General features: G+C 39.6%; 1 protein-coding gene and 1 pseudogene across 1 annotated transcript in view; one reads left to right on the forward strand and one right to left on the reverse strand.

The window, feature by feature from the left end:
• Nucleotides 1–16,955, forward strand: part of LOC125344526 (nuclear receptor coactivator 2-like) — a gene marked incomplete at its 5' end in the record, with an annotated part of 43,247 nt that extends 26,292 nt beyond the window's left edge. The window contains 5 exons of the mRNA XM_048337033.1: nucleotides 793–1,027; nucleotides 3,156–3,333; nucleotides 3,929–4,127; nucleotides 6,204–6,293; nucleotides 15,035–16,955. Coding sequence (XP_048192990.1) covers nucleotides 793–1,027; nucleotides 3,156–3,333; nucleotides 3,929–4,127; nucleotides 6,204–6,293; nucleotides 15,035–15,046 — 714 coding nt within the window. The remainder of the gene's footprint in view (nucleotides 1–792; nucleotides 1,028–3,155; nucleotides 3,334–3,928; nucleotides 4,128–6,203; nucleotides 6,294–15,034) is intronic.
• Nucleotides 9,316–10,267, reverse strand: LOC125344525 (annotated as a pseudogene).
• Nucleotides 16,956–21,404: the final 4,449 nt, after the last annotated feature.

Raw genomic sequence — 21,404 nt, forward strand, 5'->3', positions numbered from 1 at the left:
TCCATTCATGTGTGCCTCCTCTCCTTCTTTCTTACTCTTATCCTGTCTGTCTTCTTGTGCTTCTGTTCTTTATACCCCCTAAAGCCTTTCCGAGAGTATCATTTCACCTTTTGGCACAAAGACTTTAACAAGACTCTAAACTACCAGTCTTCTGATGGGCATGATGGCATACTCTATAATCACAGCACCTAAGCGTTGGGAGACAGGAGTTTTGCAACTTTTGAGACTAGGCTACATAACAAGACCTTGTCCCCCCCCCAAAAAAAACCAAAATCTTCCTGTAAAAAATACTGTGGGGCTTAGTGGTAGAGCGCTTGCCTTGCATGCACAAAGACCTGGGTTTGATTCCTCAGTAACACATAAACCAAAAAGGCCGGAAATGGCTCTGTTGCTTAAGTGAGGTAGAGTGCTGGCCTTGAGCAAAAGAAGCTCAGGGACGGTTCTGAGGCGCTCAGTTTAAGCCCAAAGACTGGCAAAAAGAGAGAGTGGGAAAGAGGGAGGAAGGGAGGGAGGAAGGGAAAGAAGGAAGGAAGGAAGGAAGGTTGGTTCTTTTGAAATCCTTTAGTTACCTGTGCCCTCACAATATGAGTAAATGGATATTATCAGGACTTCAGAATCATTGTATATATAGAAATTAGCTCATGTACTTAATCAGCAGTTTTTCAATTCTACAGTCTCTCCTTCCTATGGAATTTTATTTTCTAAGTAATTATAGATGAGACAGTGTCATTTGTTTCTTTTTTAATCTGTGTCTACTCCATTGTTTTTCTCTGTGTATTAACCTTGATTTAGGCACCTATTAATGCACAGATGCTGGCTCAGAGACAGAGGGAAATCCTGAACCAGCATCTTCGACAGAGACAAATGCATCAGCAACAGCAGGTTCAGCAACGAACTTTGATGATGAGAGGACAAGGGTTGAATATGACACCAAACATGGTGGCTCCTAGTGGTCTACCAGCAACCATGAGCAATCCCCGGCTTCCCCAGGCAAATGCCCAGCAGTTTCCATTTCCTCCAAACTACGGTACTGGATTCACATCCCCACCACCTTTCACCAGTCCTTTCTCCCCAGTGTCCCCCAGTCATGGGTCACAGCTCCTCTCTCACAGCTCTTTGCATGGCTCCCAGATGAATCTGGCTAACCAGGGAATGATAGGAAACCTGGGAGGACAGTTGGGGCCTGGCAGGAGTCCCCAAGTCCAGCACAGTACCTTCCAGGCTCTCAGCTCAGGTACCTCCTTTTCTCTGAGTGCAGGTCTTACTTTAAGAATGACCGAAGTAAGTGTGTATGTGTAGGGTGTATGTGTCTGTCTGTCAGGCGTGTGAATGTATATGAGTGTATCTGTTCTTGTCAATGCCTGTGAACACAGTGTACCTATATTTCCATTTATATTTGAATGCCTCTGAGACTGACTCAAACAAATCAATAGATAAAATACAAAATGTTGAACAACATAATAAACTTACATATAATAGCTAATCTAAAGCTTTTGAAAATTAGATTTTAAGGATTATATTATCAAGAGATAATTCTTGAGAAATACTATATGGAATCCATAATGAGAGACCTCTTAGTTTTCTTCATATTGATTTGTTCTTTAGTGTCAGTCTTAAGAAATATAATGTCATGAATGAACATTAAGATTTGTATACATGTGGCGTTCACTTAATAATTGAATTTTGATAGATGTAAATGCTTACATTAATATTAGTATTCAAAATGTCTTTCCCTAACCATTGTTGGAATTATCTATATCTATATATAGCCAGTAATGACTTTATGTTGCCTAAATTCTAGTCTCCTAATTCTTTAAAGAAACAAAGGTAATGTATAGCATATAATAGTAGTGTATGGGCCTTAATCTTCTATAAAGAATTTAAGTATTAATTACACATGTGAGTTTTACAAATCTTAAACAAAAATGAACTTAATGTACATCTCTGAAATACTCAGAAGATGTTGCCTGCCTTCCCAATTTTCTTTTGGGATTTTTTTTTTTTTTTTTTTTTGGTGCGAGTAACTGGAGCTTATGGAGGGCCTCAAGCACATGGCGCAGGACTCTGCTACTTGAGCCATGCCTCCAGTTCTAGATTTTTGCTGGCTAATTGAGGATAGGAGTCTTGAGAACTTTTCTGCCTCAGCTGAGTCTGTACCTTGGTCCTCAGATCTCAGCTTCCTGAGTAGCTAGAATTGTAGGTGTGAGCCCCCAGCATACAGCCTATTTTTGATGACAGTAAATTCTGCTGAAAGTCCTTCCTTTCCATTTAATATAAATTCCATTTTCTTTGAGAATGAACAAGAAACATACTGTACTTTTTTTACCCTTTATTGCTAACCTTGGGTAGTGCTAACAGTGCCATAGAGTTGAAACAAGCCAAACATGGGTACAATTACTTTTTTTTAATGCTTCCATCATATCATGAAATGACTTAATTTAAATTAAAAACTATTTGTGTGTTGATTTTATTTTTTGGCCATCCTAGGGTTTGAACTCAGCTCCACAGGCACTCTGTGCTTGAATCATATCCCAAGTCCCATATGTTCACTATTGATGTATAGTGGAATATTAATTTAACTCGATCTAATCAATACAGTTGAAGTAACTTAAGGACTGATTATTGGGTTTAAGGAAGGAATACTATTTTCTTTCTGTAACTCTGGCCATGACTCTACAGGACCCTCAAACTGTGGAGGTATGGAGTACGAAAATGTTTTCACAAAGTAGGGAGACCTTTTTTTCTTTGTGCATTTTGATCAGAGCTCAAGATCATTTTCAAAATGTACATAATTAGGGGCTGGGGATATAGCCTAGTGGCAAGAGTGCCTGCCTCGGATACACGAGGCCCTAGGTTCGATTCCCCAGCACCACATATACAGAAAATGGCCAGAAGCGGCGCTGTGGCTCAAGTGGCAGAGTGCTAGCCTTGAGCGGGAAGAAGCCAGGGACAGTGCTCAGGCCCTGAGTCCAAGGCCCAGGACTGGCCAAAAAAAAAAAAAAAAAAAAAAAAAAAAAAAAAAATGTACATAATTAATCAGCATATGATTATGTATTTGAAAGTTTCTTTGTGTAATTTGGAATGCTCTCTTTTTCCCCCCACTAGTCTCCACAATGAAACTAATGATCTCTGGGTTTCTGTTGTGTTTTTTTAAGGAATAAGTCAGCAACCTGACCCTGGCTTCACTGGGGCCACGACTCCCCAGAGTCCTCTAATGTCACCCAGAATGGCACATACCCAGAGCCCCATGATGCAGCAGTCTCAGGCCAACCCCGCCTATCAGGCCCCCTCAGACATGAATGGATGGGCACAAGGGAACATGAGTGGAAACAGGTAACACGTCTCGTTATGTCCTTCAGATACAAAGGATAAGGAAACCTTCTATAGATTACCCTCTCGTTTTATCTGCATTTTTAAAAAATATACCTGCTCAAGAAGGGTAATACCAAATGAACTGCTATATAAGTCAGTTTACTCTTCTGAGAAGAAAGTACCAGAGAGTTACAAAAACTGCTTTAGCAAAGCACTTCTCCTTTAGGAGTAAAAGTTGCAATCTAAACAGATGCTCCCACACCCATTTATCATAGAACTGCTGTAGAAGGCAAGTGGCCTAGACATCCCTTATCAGGACCATGATAAGACAAGCACAAGGTCCCTCTGATGCTACCAGGACAGTGGGTAATATACATGGACTATCTAGTGATGTAGGAGCTAGATAGTTTGACTCCCTTGCAGCCTTCTGGAGCACTACCTCTCCTGTTATAGACCTCACCACCCCCACCATCTGTTGCATGCCCCCTAAATGCCCTCCCCCCCAGTTCATTTAACTCACTGTAGATACATCCCTGAGAAATAAGTGCTCAGAGATGGCTGCCTCTGTTTGCTGCCAGCTGCTAACATTTTATTTCATCTTTCTGCTCTGTTCTAGCATGTTTTCACAACAGTCCCCACCACACTTCGGGCAGCAAGCAAACACCAGCATGTACAATAACAATATGAACATCAATGTCTCCATGGCGACCAACACAGGTGGCATGAGCAACATGAACCAGATGACAGGACAGATCAGCATGACCTCAGTGACCTCCGTGCCTACGTCAGGGCTGTCCTCCATGGGTCCCGAGCAGGTGAGCACCAGGGAGAAGTAGCTAGGTGTCTACTAACCATAGCTATCTGTTTCTGCATTAGCTGTATTTTCACACATTCCTAGTGTCTGCCCTCAACTCCCACTTATGCTTTGAAGGTTTTTTCACCATATTTTTACCTTTGTTTAATGAGGTTAATAGAAATACTTTATTTTATTTTTTTGTCAGTCATGGGGCTTGAACTCTGGGCCGGGGTGCTATCCCTGAGCTCTTTTGCTCAAGGCTAGTGCTCTGCCACTTGAGCCACAGCACCACTTCTGGTTTTCTGGTAGTTAATTGGAGATGTGAGTCTCACAGACTTTCCTACCTGAGCTGGCTTTGAACCATGATCCTCAGATCTCAGCCTCCTGAGTAGCCAGGATTATAGGCATGACCCACAAGCACCTGGCAGAAATAGTTACTAACAGTGAGATAAGTATGGCAGAATCCCTGTCAGACAATTTTTTGATGTTTCTTTTACATCATATACATTTTTCTTTTATTTAAGGAATTTAACTATATTAAATGAATCTCTAAAACTGAGGAATTTATATTTCTATGGATTTGGGGGGGTATAGATTAAGAACTGACATTTTTCTTTTTCATTTTTAAATGTAAAACCAGATTTTAAAAAAAAGCAAAACTATCTGCTTCCGACTAGTGGCTTAAAATGAGAATGACACTAATCATCCAAAAACTATTCCTTTTGAGGTCAAGGGATACAATACAATGGTACGATACTTTCCTGGCATGTACAAGGTTCCTGGACAATCTCTACCCAAAGATAAAAAGTTCTTTTTACTAATAGAAATAATTCTGTCCCTAAGCATGCACCAGCTTCACTAGGTAACAAAGAGATAGTAAGTTAACAGGCTACAATTTAAACACTGGCTGGCTCAGAGGTAAAGCTATATAGATTAGTAATTTTAACATGGTATTACAGAAGATTCTTGGAAGGACTCAAAAATACTGATAGGTGACTGCTCAACCTCAGTAGTTTCTTCAAAGTAAAAATGGTGGTAAGGATCCTGAATCTTGTTTCTTACTTGGGAGAAACTGAGACACGAGAAGTTTAAATGACACCAGTAAGTTTTTGGCATCCCCATGAATTTCAGTTTAGAATGTGATTTTGAGAATGGACAATTGAGATTTGAGTAGTTATGTAATTCTAATATTAGTAAACCCTAGTTTTGTGAAAAGTTTCTAACTGCTACAGTGTTTTTTCTTGTTCTATAAAATGATTATTTTGCAAGGTTTTATGGGAAAATTAAAGCTCTTTACTATAAGACTGTGTGCTTATAGTAATAACTGTATGTCTGTTGTAAGTCATTGGTCTAATTTGAATCAGCCAAAAAGTTATCAGGTTATACCATGAATATGTTTACGTTATCTCTGAATTTGTTTTCTGTACAGATGCAAATAAAATACTTTTGAAGGCAGCTAGTATATTTATTTTCATGTTCTCTATACTCTCCCCAAAATACATACATGGGAGAATAGGGTAAAGCCATTTTTGTGTGGTCTCTTTTCCTCAGTATTATACCTCAAAGAGGTATAAAACAAAGAGGAAGGCTGGGAATATGGCCTAGTGGTAGAGTGCTTGCCTCATATACATGAAGCTCCAGGTTCAGTTCCTCAGCACCACATATATAGAAAAGGCCAGAAGTAGCGCTGTGGCTCAAGAGGTGGAGTGCTAGCCTTGAGCAAAAAGAAGCCAAGGACATTGCTCTGACTGAGTCCCAAGCTCAGGGACTGGCAAAAAAAACAACAACAAAAAAAAAAAAAAGAGGAGGAAGGTCAGTGGTCAGCTTTTTTTTTTTTTTTTGCCAATCCCTTTAGGGCTTGGACTCAGGGCCTGAGCACTGTCCCTGGCTTCTTTTTGCTCAAGGCTAACACTCTAACACTTGAGCCACAGTGCCACTTCTGGCCTTTTCTGTATATGTGGTTCTGAGGCATCAAACCCACAGCTTCATGTATGCAAGGCAAGCACTTTACCACTAGGCCATACTCCCAGCCCTAGTGGTCAGCTTTTTTTATGTATACTTTGGATGCCCTACTGTCCTGTCTTTTTGCCCTCAGGTTAATGATCCTGCTCTGAGGGGAGGCAGCCTTTTCCCAAACCAGCTGCCTGGAATGGATATGATTAAGCAGGAAGGAGATGCATCATGGGTAAGCAACTGCCGATGAGCAGGTGAACAGAGACATGAAAATAAGGGGGGTTTTGTTGGGGTTTTTGTTTGGATTTTTTTTTTCCATAGCTGAGGACTGAACTCGGGGCCTTGCACTTGCCAGGCAAGTACTCTTCCACTGAGCCAAATCTCCAACTCCAAAAATGAGTATTTTATAGGCTGAAATTGGCATAGGTATGTTATCAACTAGTAAGGTAGAGGCAATTAGAAAATTGCTTCTGATTTCATTTAGCATACAATGCTCTGGTATGAATATTTTAATTGAGCCTATGGTAGTGTATAAACTTAGTTTTGCACTGAAATGATTGTATAACCAAATGATAAAATAGCAAGAATTAGTCATTTAGGACAAAATTTTAGTTAGTATTTCCTTTTCTGAATGATAGTAAATGTTTAGGAAGATAAAGAATTAAGCAAATTTATTTGCTCCCTCTTAATTCTTAGTGTTTTTGTTTCATTGTGTTTCACCAGCAATCTTGTGTCTTGCTTATATCATTTGCTTATTACACTTGAAACATTTCAAGAAGAGTTATATTTCCATGGTCAAAGCATGTGTCCGAATTGTAGGAGAATGAGTAACTAGTACCTGCCTGAAGCGTGTGCCTGGCACAGATGTTCAAGCAGCTCAGCACACAAGTAACTGGGCCTACACAGTCCACTTTAGAGAAGCGATCAAACCCTCAGCAGTAGAGAACACTCTTAGAACTCTATCCAAAGTAAAACAAACCTGGACAGGGTAGAGGCACCAGCAGAGAGAGGAGGGAAGGCTAAAGGAAGAATGTGAATGGGGATGAATATGATCGATGTAGTTTGTTTCCGTGCATGAAAATAGTAGAGAATTGAGAAAATGACAGATAGATGGGGTAGTTAATAATGATACATTGTTTAAATGAGTGGAAATGTCACAATGAAATAATGAAGTCCTCCTTATACAACTAATGTGTTAATTTTTTTTAAGCCAGACACCTGTGGCACACACTTGTAATTCTAGCTATTCCAGAGGCTGAAATCTGGAGATTTGCAGTTTGAAGACCGGTCAGGCAGAAAAGTCCATGCGATTCTTTTTTTTTTTTTTTTTTTTTTTTTTTTTTTTTTTTTTGCCAGTCCTGGGGTTTGGGACTCGGGGCCTAAGCACTGTCCCTGGCTTCTTTTGCTCAAGGCTAGCACTCTACCACTTGAGCCACAGAGCCACTTCTGGCTTTTTCTGTTTATGTAGTGCTGAGGAATCAAACCCAGGGCTTCATATGCTAGGCAAGCACTCGACCACTAAGCCACATTCCCAGCCCCATCCATGAGATTCTTTATCTCCAGCTAATTACCCTAAAAAGGCTAGAAGTAGAGCTGTGGGTTAATTGGTAGGACACTAGCCTTGCAGAAGCTCATGGAAGTATCCAAGCCCTGAGTTCAAGCCACAAGACTGGTGCCAAAATATATATATATTTAAATAAATAAACTTATCCAATGGAGAAACATAAAGTTGATATTGAATTGCCTCAAAAAAAGTGTCTCTGGGCTGGGGATATAGCCTAGTGGCAAGAGTGCCTGCCTCGGATACACGAGGCCCTAGGTTCGATTCCCCAGCACCACATATACAGAAAACGGCCAGAAGCGGCGCTGTGGCTCAAGTGGCAGAGTGCTAGCCTTGAGCGGGAAGAAGCCAGGGACAGTGCTCAGGCCCTGAGTCCAAGGCCCAGGACTGGCCAAAAAAAAAAAAAAAAAAGTGTCTCTTAGATGGTCTTATTAATAATACTAGCAGTCACACTTAGAAAGTCAATGTAAATTTGATCCATATTTTAATATAATTTTCTCCATGCGGCTTCATGTGGTTCTTAATTTTTTATTAACATAGTTTACCAAACAATAAGTTTCATTGTGACATTTTCCTTCATGTATACCATGTACATTGATGAGATTTCACCCCTCTACTCCCTGATATTGCCCCTTTGTCACTAGTCCTTTTCTTTTCCCCCAAATAGTTGTGTGTGTCTGTATGTAAAATGTATATACATATTTAAATCTAGATTCCAATATGAGAGAAAACATTCATCTTCCTGAGTTATACCTGTTCTGCAGTTTTCCGTTCTATCCATTTTTCTACAGTGATGATGATCTTATAATTCTTGGAATAAAACCCCATTGTATATAGACTCCACATTTTCTTATCTGTTGATAGGCGCATAGGTTAATTCTGTAACTTGGGTATTGTCAGTAGTATTGCAGTAAACACAGTTGTACATTCACCTTTCATATTTCGATTTTTTATATACCAGTGTGTGATATTTCTGTTTTTAGTTTTTGAGGAAATTCTGTGCTGATTTCCGTTGTGATTGCACTAGTTTTTATTCCCAGAAACAGTATATAAGGGTTTCTTTTCTTCATATCCTTGCCACCATTTGTTGTTTGCAGGGGAGGGGTTGATGGCCATTCTGCCTGAGGTGAGAGGGAATCTCAATATCTTTTTTATTTGTGTTTCCCTAATGGCTAAGATATGGAACATTTATTTGTCTTTTTTTTTTAATATAGAAGACCTAGATTTATTTGTTGAACTATTACAAAGACAAAACAATTACCATGGGAAGGTCTTTGAGGACATCATCGCAGTTCATTTGATCTGTTATAGAACCTAAGAGAGTGGAAATTCAAGGCTATAACCTAAGAGGCCAGAGCAGAGCAGATGGTAAAACAGGGCAGAAGCTAGCCACTGTGTCAGTGGTGGGATTCAGTTGGGGTTTTCCAGAGATACCAGCAAGGCCTGAATTCATTCATCTGGGCTTGGAATTAGTAAGACTCATGTCCATGTGGAACACAACAGAGGCTAATTCCTCTGTGGTCTTGGCCTTGTCTCTTAAGGGTAAATCCTTACGTCCCAGAGAGGCATTTCAGCTTCAGACACTCTCTTGCAAACCCCACCCTTGACTACTCACACCCCAAGCTCCAGTGGGTTTCACCAGCGTCCCGCTAGTGGTCAGAGAAGGGCAGCAAAGGCAGGAAGTAGTGGCCTACTCAGGTAAGACCAGACACAGAAAGTTTTGGGTAAGTGATAAACTACAAGCAACCCCTTGGTTAAGTTAATTCACCTTTGTTAATAAAGGTCATAATTTCTTCTGCTGGTGACAACCTGCTGCCTGCCTCAGTATCATTGTCTTGAGAAAGAACTGGTTCAAGTGAATTTTGAAGGAAAGAAAGCTTTTCACCAGCCCCACTCCACAGTGGAAGAGGTACCGAGTTCCCTCCTACAGTTCCAAGGAGAATCTTAAAGAAGATTAAAGCCCTTTCAGTGATCAACATCTGCACCCTCAAACTGTCCAGCAACTATTGGTGTGGTATCCACCTCCATGCCATCTTCATAATCTCTTATTGAATCTTCTGTCCAGACTCCAGCCATGTTATACTGACTGCTCACAGACTAAGAGAGCATTCCTTCTAATGGGATAATCCTTCTTCATAGGTATAAAATGTAGGGATATCCCCCTGTCCTTGTTCGTGTGCCTCCACATCATACGCTTCTTCGTCATAAGCATCCGAGTCAGCATCCGAGTCTTCATCCTCACAGTCAGGGTGCAGGGCTTGGCACTCACACATCGTCGTGAACAGCTCCTCCAATGCTGATTTAGCACTAGGCACAAATCTAAATTCAGTCATAGGTTCCACATCATCATCACTATCTTATTCATCAGAAAGAGATTCTCATGATTCTTCTTCCCATTTGGCATTCACCATAACATACAAGTGTCTTGAGGATAGCCATTTAGATCCCTGGAGACCACATGTAAGCTAATGGTGGGGTATTCCAGTGAGAATCCTAATCCAGAACCATCTAACCAAGACAGGCAGCTCTTGGCGATGTAGAGGGTGTCGGTGCCCAGGCCCTTGCTGTTCAGCATGGCCTCGGTGTCTGGCTGCTGCTGCTGGGGGCTCTGGCGGCGGGAAGCTTTTGAGGAAGCTCATGGCGGCCGGGAGCGCACACACACCTTACTTGTCTTTTTACTGGTCACTTGTACTACTTCTTTTGAAGTAGTCTGAACTATCCAATTCATTTGCTTGTTTATTGGTTGGGTTATTGGGGGCAGGGTTGATTTTTTAATTTGGTGTGTCATTTGTCAATTCTTGCTCATTTCCTGAGCTTGTGGAATCTATATCTTGAAGTGTTTCCCCCTATTATTTCCTGCTGGTTTTCTAGTAGTCAAAATTTCAGATCCTACATTAAGATCTTTGGTCTATTTTTAATTGATTTTTGTGCAGTGTGAGAGATAGGGCTCTAAGGCCACTCTTCTACATGTGGTTATGGAATTTTTCCAGTACATTTTTCAATACCTTTTCTCCAGTATATTTTCAGCACCTTTGTTGGGAATTGGATAGTGTTAGCTGCATGAATTTATTTCTTTGTCCTCTGTTCTATTTTACTGGCCTATATGTGTGTTTTTGTTACGACTGTGCTATTTTTGTTCCTATAGCTCTGTAGTATAATTTAAATAAGATATTGTAATACCTTCAGCACTGCCCTTTTGATCGAATTTCTTTGACTTTTTAGAGTTCTTTGTGTTTCCGTATAAATTTTAGGAACTTTTTTTGTTCTATTTCTCTAAAGAATTCCATTGGAGTTTTGATGGGAAATAGCAGTGAATCTATAGGTTGCTTCCTGTAATATAGCCATTTTCACACTATGAATTCGTACCGGAATATGAGCAGTTCTTCCACCTTCTAATGACTTTTTCTTTGATGTTCATAATTCTTGTAGTTAGATAGCTCTTAACTCCCTGGTTAGGTATATTCCTAGGCCCTTTTGTTTTCCTTATTTATTGTCAAAGTGATGTACGGAGAGGTTACAGTTTCATACGTTAGGCCTTGGGTACATTTCTTGTACTGTTTGTTACCTCCTCCTTCATTCCCCCTTCTCCCCTCCCCCTTTTCCCTCTCCCCCCATGAGTTGTTCAGTTGGTTTACACCAGTTTTACAAGTATTGCTTTTGTGGTCGTTTGTCTTTTTATCCTTTGTCATTCGATTTTTATATTCCCTTTCACTTTCCTAGTTCTAATACCAGTATATACAGTTTCCAATCTACTCAGATAAGATACAGTGATGGTACTGGTACAGGAAGGGGGATATAAGAGGATCATCAACAATAGAAGCTACAGTTTCACATGGCATGTTGAAAGTAATTACAACAGTGATATAACAGTTGTTTCCATAACATGGAGTTTATTTCACTTAGCATTATCTTATGCATTCATAAGGGCATAGCTATTAGGCTCTTATGATCCTCTGCTGTGAGTAGCCTAAACCTGTGCTAATTATTATTATTATTATTATTATTATTATTATTATTATTAGGGAGACTTCACTTAGTATAATTTTTTCCAAGTCCTTCCATTTCCTCATGAATGGGGCAATGTCATTCTGATAGTGGCATAAAATTCCATTGTGTATATGTACCACATTTTCCTGATCCATTTGTCTACTAAGGGACATCTGGGTTGGTTCCATATTTTACCTATGACAAATTGTGCTGCATTGAACATTATTTTTTTTACTGGTGGCTTTAGTGTGTTCTTGTTTGTGGTCTTTTGGGTAGATCCTAGGCACTTTTTTAAAGCTATTATGAATGGTACTATTTTCCTGATTTCTTTCTCTGTTCACTACTTGTATCTTAAAAAGCTACTAACTCATACATGTTAGTTGTATATTCTGCTATTTTGCCAAAGATACTTAATCAGATTTGAGATCTCAGGTGGAGATTATAGTCATTTAAGTATAGGACCATCTCTGCAAATAGGGATAACTTGGACAAACTTTGTTTCTCTATTATTATTCTTGCCTTACTGCTCTGGCTGAGAATTGAACATTTTATTGACTAAGAATAGAGTCAGGTGAATTTCTTATGGGCAGCAAATAATTAAAATTTGGTGGTGTTGATGATGTTTTGGTGGTAATATTGGGGCTTGAACTCAGGGTCTGGGTGCTGTCCTTGAGCTTATTTCTCTCAAAGCAGCTCCATTCCTTAAGACACTCGTTCACTTCTAGTTTTTTGCTGGCTAACCGGAGATAAGAGTCTCTTGGATTTATCTGTCCAAGATGGCTTCTGGACCATTGGATCTTAATCTCCTGAATATCTAAGATTACAGTATTAGCAACTGGTCTCTGGCTTGATCTTGTTTCTTTAAAACCACTCACCTATTCATCTTTTAATTAGAGATTTCAGACTTTTAAGCCTGTAGTCCTAGCTACTCTGGATGCTGAGATCTAAGGGTCTGCCCAGGCAGACAGCACCTCCCTAAGACTTTTTTTAAAAATTTATCTTATTGTCAAGGTGATATACAGAGGGGGTACAGTTACCCATGTAAAGTAGTGAGTACATTTCTTGTCAAACTTGTTACCTCCTCCATCATTTTTCTTCTATTTGTCTTCCCTCCTCCCCATCCTTCTCCTGAGTTGTATAGTTAATTTCCAACATAATGTCTTGTGAGTATTGATGTTGCATTGGTTCGCCTTTTATCCTTTGTCTCACCATTTTGATGTTCCCCTTCCCTTCCCTAATTCAGATAAATGTATATATAATACCCAGGGTACAAATATCAAATACAGTGACAACAGGGGATAAACTGTGGGGAAGAAAAAAGAAATAATTTCTTATAGCACATTAAAAATAATATCAGTGAAAAACCTTGTTGCCAAATCTTGAAGAAATGCTCAACATCTCTGGCCATAAAAGAAATGCAAGTCAAAACAACATTGAGATTCCACCTCACCCTAGTAAGAATGGCCATTATCAAGAAAACTAACAACAACAAATGCTGGCAAGGATGTGGCCAAAAAGGAACCCTACTATGCTGGCTTAGTTAGTCATAAATTACTTTTGATTATGCCTATCATGGAAGGTTTTTCTTCAATTTAAAGAATAACTTCTGGGGCTGGGATTCTGGCTTAGTGGTAGAGTGCTTGCCTTGCATGCATGAAGCCCTGGGTTCGATTCCTCAGTAACCACATACACAGAAAAAGCTGGAAGTGGCTCTGTGGCTCAAGTGGTAGAGCCCTAGACTTGAGCAAAAGAAGCTTGGGGACAGTGTGCAGGCCTTGAGTTTAAGGCCCAGGACTGGCAAAAATAAACAAAGAATAACTTTTCTGAATATAGTAATCTTGGTTGGCAGTAGTTTTGTTGTTGTTGTTGTTCTTGGGGATTTCTTTTCAGGGTTTGAATTATATCATTTCTACCTTTGTGACTCTTGTTAAATTTGTCTTTGAACATAACTTGGCACATAACCAGCACCAGTCTTGAGCATTCTTTATTATTTTGTTATAATAACACATGGAGTTGTTCTTTTCTGATCACGCATGTTTGGAGTCCATATTCTCCTTAGATTTCACATTTCAACAATTTTATTATCTTTGGATTTGGTTATTGAGAAGTCATCAACTCTTGGAAATGTCATGTTGCCTTGCTTTTTTCAGTTGTTTGTGTATTTCTAAGTTGTGATTTGTGCTTCTGTTTAGGGTGGATATCTTCTAGTTTTATTGGGGGGTTTCTTGGTGAGCAACCTCCTTTTGAGGATGCAACCAATCAAGTTTTATATTGGTTAGCTAGGCCTCACAAACTTTTTGCCCAGGCTGGCCTTGAACTGTGATCCTCTGAGCTAACATTACAGGTTACATGGCTTTTTGGTTGTTTTGGTTTAGAGACAGAGCCTCCCTCAGCTCAGATCCTCTTGCCTCAGCCTTGAGAGCTGAGATTGTAATATGCACCACCATGCCTGGCTCAAGAGGGGGCATTTTATAGGCAATAGATCTGTATATATTTGGGGATAGATTAGGAAATAGCAGCTCTCCTGGGTTATATGCTGCAAAAAAAAAAAAAGGGCATTTAGCAACTGTGTTCAGTCATATTTGTGCAAAAAATGAAATTTGATAAGGCTATGCTTGGTATGATAGCATGACTCAATACAACAGACTGGTAGTCCTTTTGCAGATTGTGTCCTGCAAGAGATTGCACAGGATCTGTTGTACTGTCCTCATCCCTCTGTGAGAACAGCACCTCTGCTTCCCTATGTCAGTCATGTAAACTCAGACGAGGCCTTTCTGACTAGCATTGTGGGACACACCTGGAAGTCAACTAGCTGGCCCCACCTGTTCTCAGTCTTGGGGCCACATGTGGCTAAGATGGCGGCGCCTCACAACAACGCGCAGCTGCTACAAGTGTCTTTGGTTATAACCTGGAGGCGGTTCTGTGGGCTGTGACACCCTGGCTCTTCCGCCCTTGATGGACAGCTCATGCCTCCCCTTCCTGCCAATCTTAGACCTGATTGGCTCCTGTGCCTTATATTAGTGGCATGTACTTCCCCGATAAACGAGATCTTGCACCGACTTGACTCCCAGGCCGTCTGATTGTCCTCAGGTGAGGGAGGGCTGGGTGCGGGCGGCCTCCTGACCCTTTCCTTGCTTGGCTCGTCTGGTCGGGGCGTGCCTTCCCCATCTCTCCCGTGGGCCGGGGAAGCGCGGGGGTCTAAAGACCCCTAACAAGCATTATTTAGAACAACCGGGTCCTCAGATGTTTCTGTGCTGAGCTTTGTGATGCTTTCATCAGAAACTCAGATATTAGAATTAGAGGCATGCCTCAAGTGGTAGAGCTCCAGCCACACAAATGTGAGACGCCGAGTTCATATCCTAATACCAAAAAACAAACAAACAAAAACCCACTGTTTACAACTTTCTATGTATGTTTTCCTACAGAAATACTGCTGACCCTGAAGGTAGCTGGTTGATTCTTTCTTCAGCTGACCAGGCTCACTTGCTCAAAACACTTACCAGTCTGGAGAGCTGTGTCTCTTTGTTTTGACCCACCTGGCCTGTGGCCAGTTCTCCCAGAGCTTGATCAGTGGACAGCTGGGCCTCAGCACCAGCATGGAGCATACTCTGGCTGCCACCATTGGAGAAGCCGCCTCTTCTCCTGACAGCCCGAAGTCGCGTCCAGACCGTCGCTCAGTCTGTTCACTGCATTCACCTTAGTGCAACTTAGATCTCTCCTGCAAAGTAAATGTTGACAAGCAAACTTCATCCTCATGTCAGATTGAATGTATTTATTGTATGTACTTAAGGAGAACCATGCTCTTGTTCTGTTCCTGTTCAGTTCCAGACACTGGTTTCTTGCTTTGTTTTCCCTGGCTAATCAAATTAGTCTAGTTCAGAATATTACAGTTTCATCTGGGGAAAAGAAAAGAATTGTTGCAAATAAAGTGAAAGGTCTCTGATTCTTAAGCCTGCATTTGGGAAGGCAGCAGAACAGACACATGGACAGCACTGGAGGTACAGAGTGCTCAATAAGAGAAAAACCAAGAGTCACAGTTGCACCTTTGCAGAAAGCTCTAAAGACCACATCACAGTTTCCACTTGCTGAACAGATGAAAAGGAGCCTACAAGAGGCTGCTGATATTAACAAGTATCTGTTCCATTGTTCTCATTGTTCAAAGCAAACTAGAGTTCCCTTTGAAATGATCTGACAGCTTTCCCTTTCCCTCATCCTGACCCTTCCCCTCTGCCTTCCCCGGCCCCCTACTTTCCATTTTTCAACATCATCTAAGCTACAGAAGCCAGGTAAGCCCTTTACTTCCGTAAATGTTTTGCTAGCTACTCATAAGTTGCTAACTATTGAATTTCAGAAAAAGCATTTACTGGCAAGGAGAGCAGCGAAATTAAGCCTTGGTTCCAATCAAGCTAAGGACACCTGCTTTGGAACCATGATTATTCTGTTCCCAGCAGCTCTGGCCTCCAGAATGGGAGAAATTTCTTGTTTTTTGAAATTGACAGCAGATATCACAACAGATTCCACCTCTGGCATGTGTTTTTTATTTTGCTTTTTAGCAGTGCTGACTAAGCCGAAGTTTTGTAAGGTACACAAAATCCAATTTATATGTAAACAAGCAATAATTTAAGTTCTGAACTTAAGTGTTTTAATTGTATAATTTTTGTGAGGTATACATATTGTGGAATTGACTCAAAAATGAGGTACTTCAGTATTAAATTAGATACCTTCATAGCGATGTCTCCTAAAGGTGTTTTGTAAAGGATATCAATGCCTTGATTAGACCTAATTTGTAGATTTAAGACTTTTTATTTTCTAAACCTTGTGATTCTGCTCATAAATCATTTATCTAATCTATATGATATGCAGCCGCTGTAGGAACAAAATCTTGATTTTTGTATGTTTATATTCTTTCTTAATGAACCTTAGAAAGACTCCATGTGACTAAGCAGGCCACTTTTATGGTTGTTTTCTTGCCACTCCGCAGGGGATAGTCTTTTCTTACAGAGCTCAGTTTCAGACAACCATAATACTAAGAAACTGGTGACCTTTTTGAGCTATTGTCTCTGTAACCCTAGTAGACATACTTTCTTACCTAAATTTCACAACGATATCTTTTTGATGTCTAAAAAGCAGAGCATTTTATATTATCACATTAGCCAGGCTTTTTAGGAACAAACAGGTTTTTTTTTTTCCTTGAAATTTGTTTATTTGTGGCAGGGTAAAAAATATGTTCAAACTACCCCACTTATTTGTATTTATATCTCTATCTTCAAATTATGGCACTATGGGAAGAGATACAGCCCAGAGAGAAATGGTAAGTAGACAGTCAGAAAGTGTTGTTCCATATTTAAAAAAATTCTAAAACTTTGCATTTCGATAATTTTTTCACTTTGAGAGGGACCTTGGAACTGGGAGGTAGCCTAAGAACATCCCTGGCTCACTTGTCCCTTAAAAGGCTCTACTTTCCTTCACTGAACTGTTGGGTTGCCCAGCTGAGACGGCAAGACAAGCAGGTGTGGGCCCCAAATCCAGGCCTCCTCCAAGCCATGAGGCTCGCCTGGTCCACAAGGAACCGTGATTAGTTTATATGTTGTTAGAAATATATGTGAGTTAGGGTGACTTTTAACTTCACTCAGCACAAAAGAGAAAATGGAATTTAAACCACTTACATTGAATTTTGAGTCTTAAGCTCCTTTTCTCTGTAATTCACCCCAAAATATCCATATACCCCTCATTATTTATCCAGTGACCCTGTGTTGTAAAGTCCACCCCCTATCAGACAAACCTGACATACAGTTTAGAACAATTCATGATCATATGTCTTGAAAGGGAAAGAGGATATAAATTCTCTATGGTTCAGATCAAGTAATGGATTTTTCGTTTTACATCTAATTAGGAAAAAAAAATCAGTGAAGTAATCCTCTGATCATATTGATCACTGTAGAACCAAAAGCCAAATCAATTCCCTTGGTTATCAGTATTTCTCATGCTATACACAAGAAATTTGTTAGACTTGGTTTTTGTTTAATAGAAGAAATAATCAGTGTTTTACTTAATATTACTAAATGTGAAAACATAACGTGAAAGCATACACACATTAACTAGTTTATAAAATCCATTTAAGTGTTCATGTAGTGTAGTAAGGTTAAACAGTGAAGTGGGCGGTTTTACTACAATGAATTTGGCTGACTGGAAGATAAAAAGCCCCCTCCACCCACACACACGTGTATCTCTTATGGCCTGTACTAATTGAAAGCAATGTTTTTGCAGTTTATATAATGCAATTTTTAATCTCTGTTTAAAAATGGAGTTCATATAGGCTTAACACATGAACTGGGTGGCACAGATCCACTTGCAGAACCCAAAGATACACAATCAATTTTGAAATGCAACTTAAGCCATTAATTGTTGGTGTGAATTTAAAATTTTTCTAGTGTTTGTATGGTAGTATACTGCCTAAGAGCAAAGCATTCTCTGAACAAAAGAAAATTACTGTAGTGGCTTCAATTTTAATTAGAATTTTCTCCCTGGTGTTTCTTTATAGACTAAAACAAAATCTTTTAAGTTTCTTACTACAGGTAAAAGCTATGTGCAAGAACCTCAAAATGCTAAAATCTAGCATAATGCCTTAGATCTGTTTTTCAGTCTTGTATATTCCTACATAGCTGTCCGATGTATTATATTTGTATAGTGAATTGTGTACAATTTTTGAATACGTGCATCATCACTTACTTCATGTTCCTGAGTAGTGATGATGGTACATTTCTGCAAACATTTAACTGTCTTTTTTTTCCTTTGTCATTTGTGGGTTTTATTTGTACAGTTCCTCATGAAGTTGCATCTGAGATGTGTGTATATGAAAAGATTATACAAGGGTAAAATTAAGCAATATATTAACTATGGTTCTTCAGGAGAAAGCGTACAGTGTTCAGGTTGTGATTTATTTTCAAAACGGAGTTAACTCTGAACATCACCTTGTTCACCTGCATTGATGTTTGTATTTCTAGTGTGTCCCTAGGTGAAATACTAACAATATTCCTATTTTCAACATTCTGTTATTCTTCCCCAAATCTATGAAAACATGAACATTGACTAACTTCTTAGGGCATAAAAGGTTAGTAGATTGATCTGGTGAACATTGCAAATATAATTCCTAAAATCAGGTCATAAACTCTGAAATATTAGAAAAGGCAACCTGCAGTTATGCTTTTGTCCTTTTTTCTCAGAAGTATGAGTGTTTTGTGCTGTTACAGATGGCAGCCTCAAGAGGACAGACCTGCACAAGCTCTGCTGTGGTGCAGCAAGAAGTAGCAATTGCACATATTTCTGGAGTTACATTTTCCAATGATACCAAAACCAGATTAGAAAAAGCTACCAGTGCCAACAGATTAAAAGAAGTATCAAATAGCGCTGGAAGCATGGCTTTCTGCCTCTAACAAGTGTGAGACCCTGAAAAAACATTTCTTTAAGCCCACAGTGAAATTAAGTACTAACACTAGAAATGGAAAAGAGAAAATGCCCAGACCTGAAAGAACCAGTTGACTAGCTCTTGGAATGGTGGAAATTGTCCAGTCAGGTGGCTAGAATATTCAAAATCAATACTGTCTACCACACTGATAAATAATGTTTTTAATTTATTTAGCTGACCCATAAAATTGTAAATATTTATGGAGTGCCATGTGAGATGTCTACATGTATAATTGTATGTATTTATGGAGTACTATGTAATGCACAATACATTATACACTGTAATTTTTTCTTTTCTTATTTTATTGTGTGATGTTTAAATCTGGGTTAAACATACCTCTTCAAATATTTGTTTATAGAAAAAATTCAGAATGATTTCTTCTAGCTTTCTTGGTTTGTTTTGTTTTTGGGTTTGTTTTATTTTGTTTTGTTGGGTTTTTTTTTGCCAGTCTAGGGACTGAACTCAGGTGCTCTACCACTTGAGCCACAGCTCCCCTTTCATCTTTTGGTGGTTAATTGGAGATAAGAATCTCATGGACTTTCCCGCCCAACTAGCTTCAAACTGTGATCCTCAAATCTCAGCCTTCTAGGTAGCTAAGATTATACACATGAGCCACTGGCTCCCATCTTTTTGAAACAGAGAGTGCACTATCCTTTTCTTGTACTATATCATGACCTATACTTGAAGTCACACACCCGAACTTACTTCTCTGTCAGTACCCAGTGACATCTCCCCATCCCTTGCCCCTAGTAACTAGTTTATAAATGTATTCCTATACCCTTAAGAAAATAGCTGAAGCCATGCCACGAACCCACAAAGACCCAGGCCTCAGAATCATTACAATTCCATCAGCATCCAAAAGAAAGTGTGACTGGAAAGTACACATAAGTGAGAAAGGGATATAGAAATTGCAACAAGACAATGTATTGGTTAAAGGATAACCACATTAGAGCAGAGTTCAAGATAGACTGCAGCATAAATATAAGTATGCTATAGATAATCAAGACTCATTCCTAATCCATATGAATCATTGTAAAAGAAAGGTGCTAACATAGTCTGTTAGTATTTGGGTCGGAAATGCCAAATCACTGGGTATCCTACTATGGTAGCATACCAAATAGATCAGCCAGGCTAAACAATAGGAATTAGGACATGTTTATATAGCTAGAAATGTAAAGGTCCTTTGTAGTCAAGGTTGCCTTCAAATCTGCAGTCCTGCTTTAGATTCCTGAGTGCTGGGATAACAGGCATGAATTTTCATGCCGAATAAGGGAAAGCATTCTTTAAAATGCCCAAAGGCTTGAGGGCAGGTTCAAGTGGTAGATAACGTTCTGAGTTCAGGCTCTATTATCACCAAAGTTATTAGAATACATAAAAAATATTCTACAAAAAAGTGTTCAGCAAAATAAAATGAACATAATAAAAACAAATGGTGAAAGTGAAAGATGGCTGATAAATACTAGAAATTTCCTGCCAGGCGCCAGTGGCTCACACGTGTAATGCCAGCTCCTCAGGAGGCTGAGATGTGAGATCACCATTCAGAGCCAGCCTGAGCAGGAAAGTCTATGAGACTCTTATTACCAGTTAGCCACCAGAAAACCAGAAGTTGCGCTGTGGCTTAAAGTGGTAGTACTAATCTTAAGTGAAAATGCTCAGGACAGTGCCCAGGCTGAGTTCAAGCCTCACAACCAATAGAAAGTTTAGCATCACAAGGTGTCAGGATGCAAACAAAATGTGAGACATTTTTATCCATCTATTTGGAAAAATTAAGAGTTTAAGCTGGGCACCTGTGGCTCACACATAATCCTAGCTACACAGGGAGAGTAAGAGCTAAAGGTCACAGTTTAAACCCATCCTGGCCAGGGAAGTTCATGAGACTTACCTTTCTGCACCAAAACTCTGGAAGTAGAGCAGGGGCTCAAGTGGTCGAATACCAATCTTGAGCAAAAAAAGCTCAGGGACAGTGCCAGTTCCCTGAGTTCAAGCCCCATGACCAATAGGAAGAAAAAAAAATTTTTGTTGTCACAAAGATAACCATAGGCATGGTGAGAATAGGAATGCTTTGGTATTTGGTACATAGTAGGTATTGGGGCAAGCTTGGTAGACTCTACCTGGCATCCAGTCAATCTCCCCTTCGTATAATCCTACGTAAGTGCATTTGATTTTTTTTTTTTGGTTCCCTAGTTGCACTTGGCCTTGGCTCTTCCTAGTATATATAACTTGTTTTTTCTAACTTCTTGAAACTGTTGAGGTATTTCATTTCCAACCCTATTCTCTTCTAATTTATTAACCTCAAGACTATGAATTTTCTACTTGCTGCTTTAAACAGT

The sequence above is a fragment of the Perognathus longimembris genome, unplaced genomic scaffold (assembly GCF_023159225.1).
Source record: "Perognathus longimembris pacificus isolate PPM17 unplaced genomic scaffold, ASM2315922v1 HiC_scaffold_144, whole genome shotgun sequence".
NCBI lineage: Eukaryota > Metazoa > Chordata > Mammalia > Rodentia > Heteromyidae > Perognathus > Perognathus longimembris.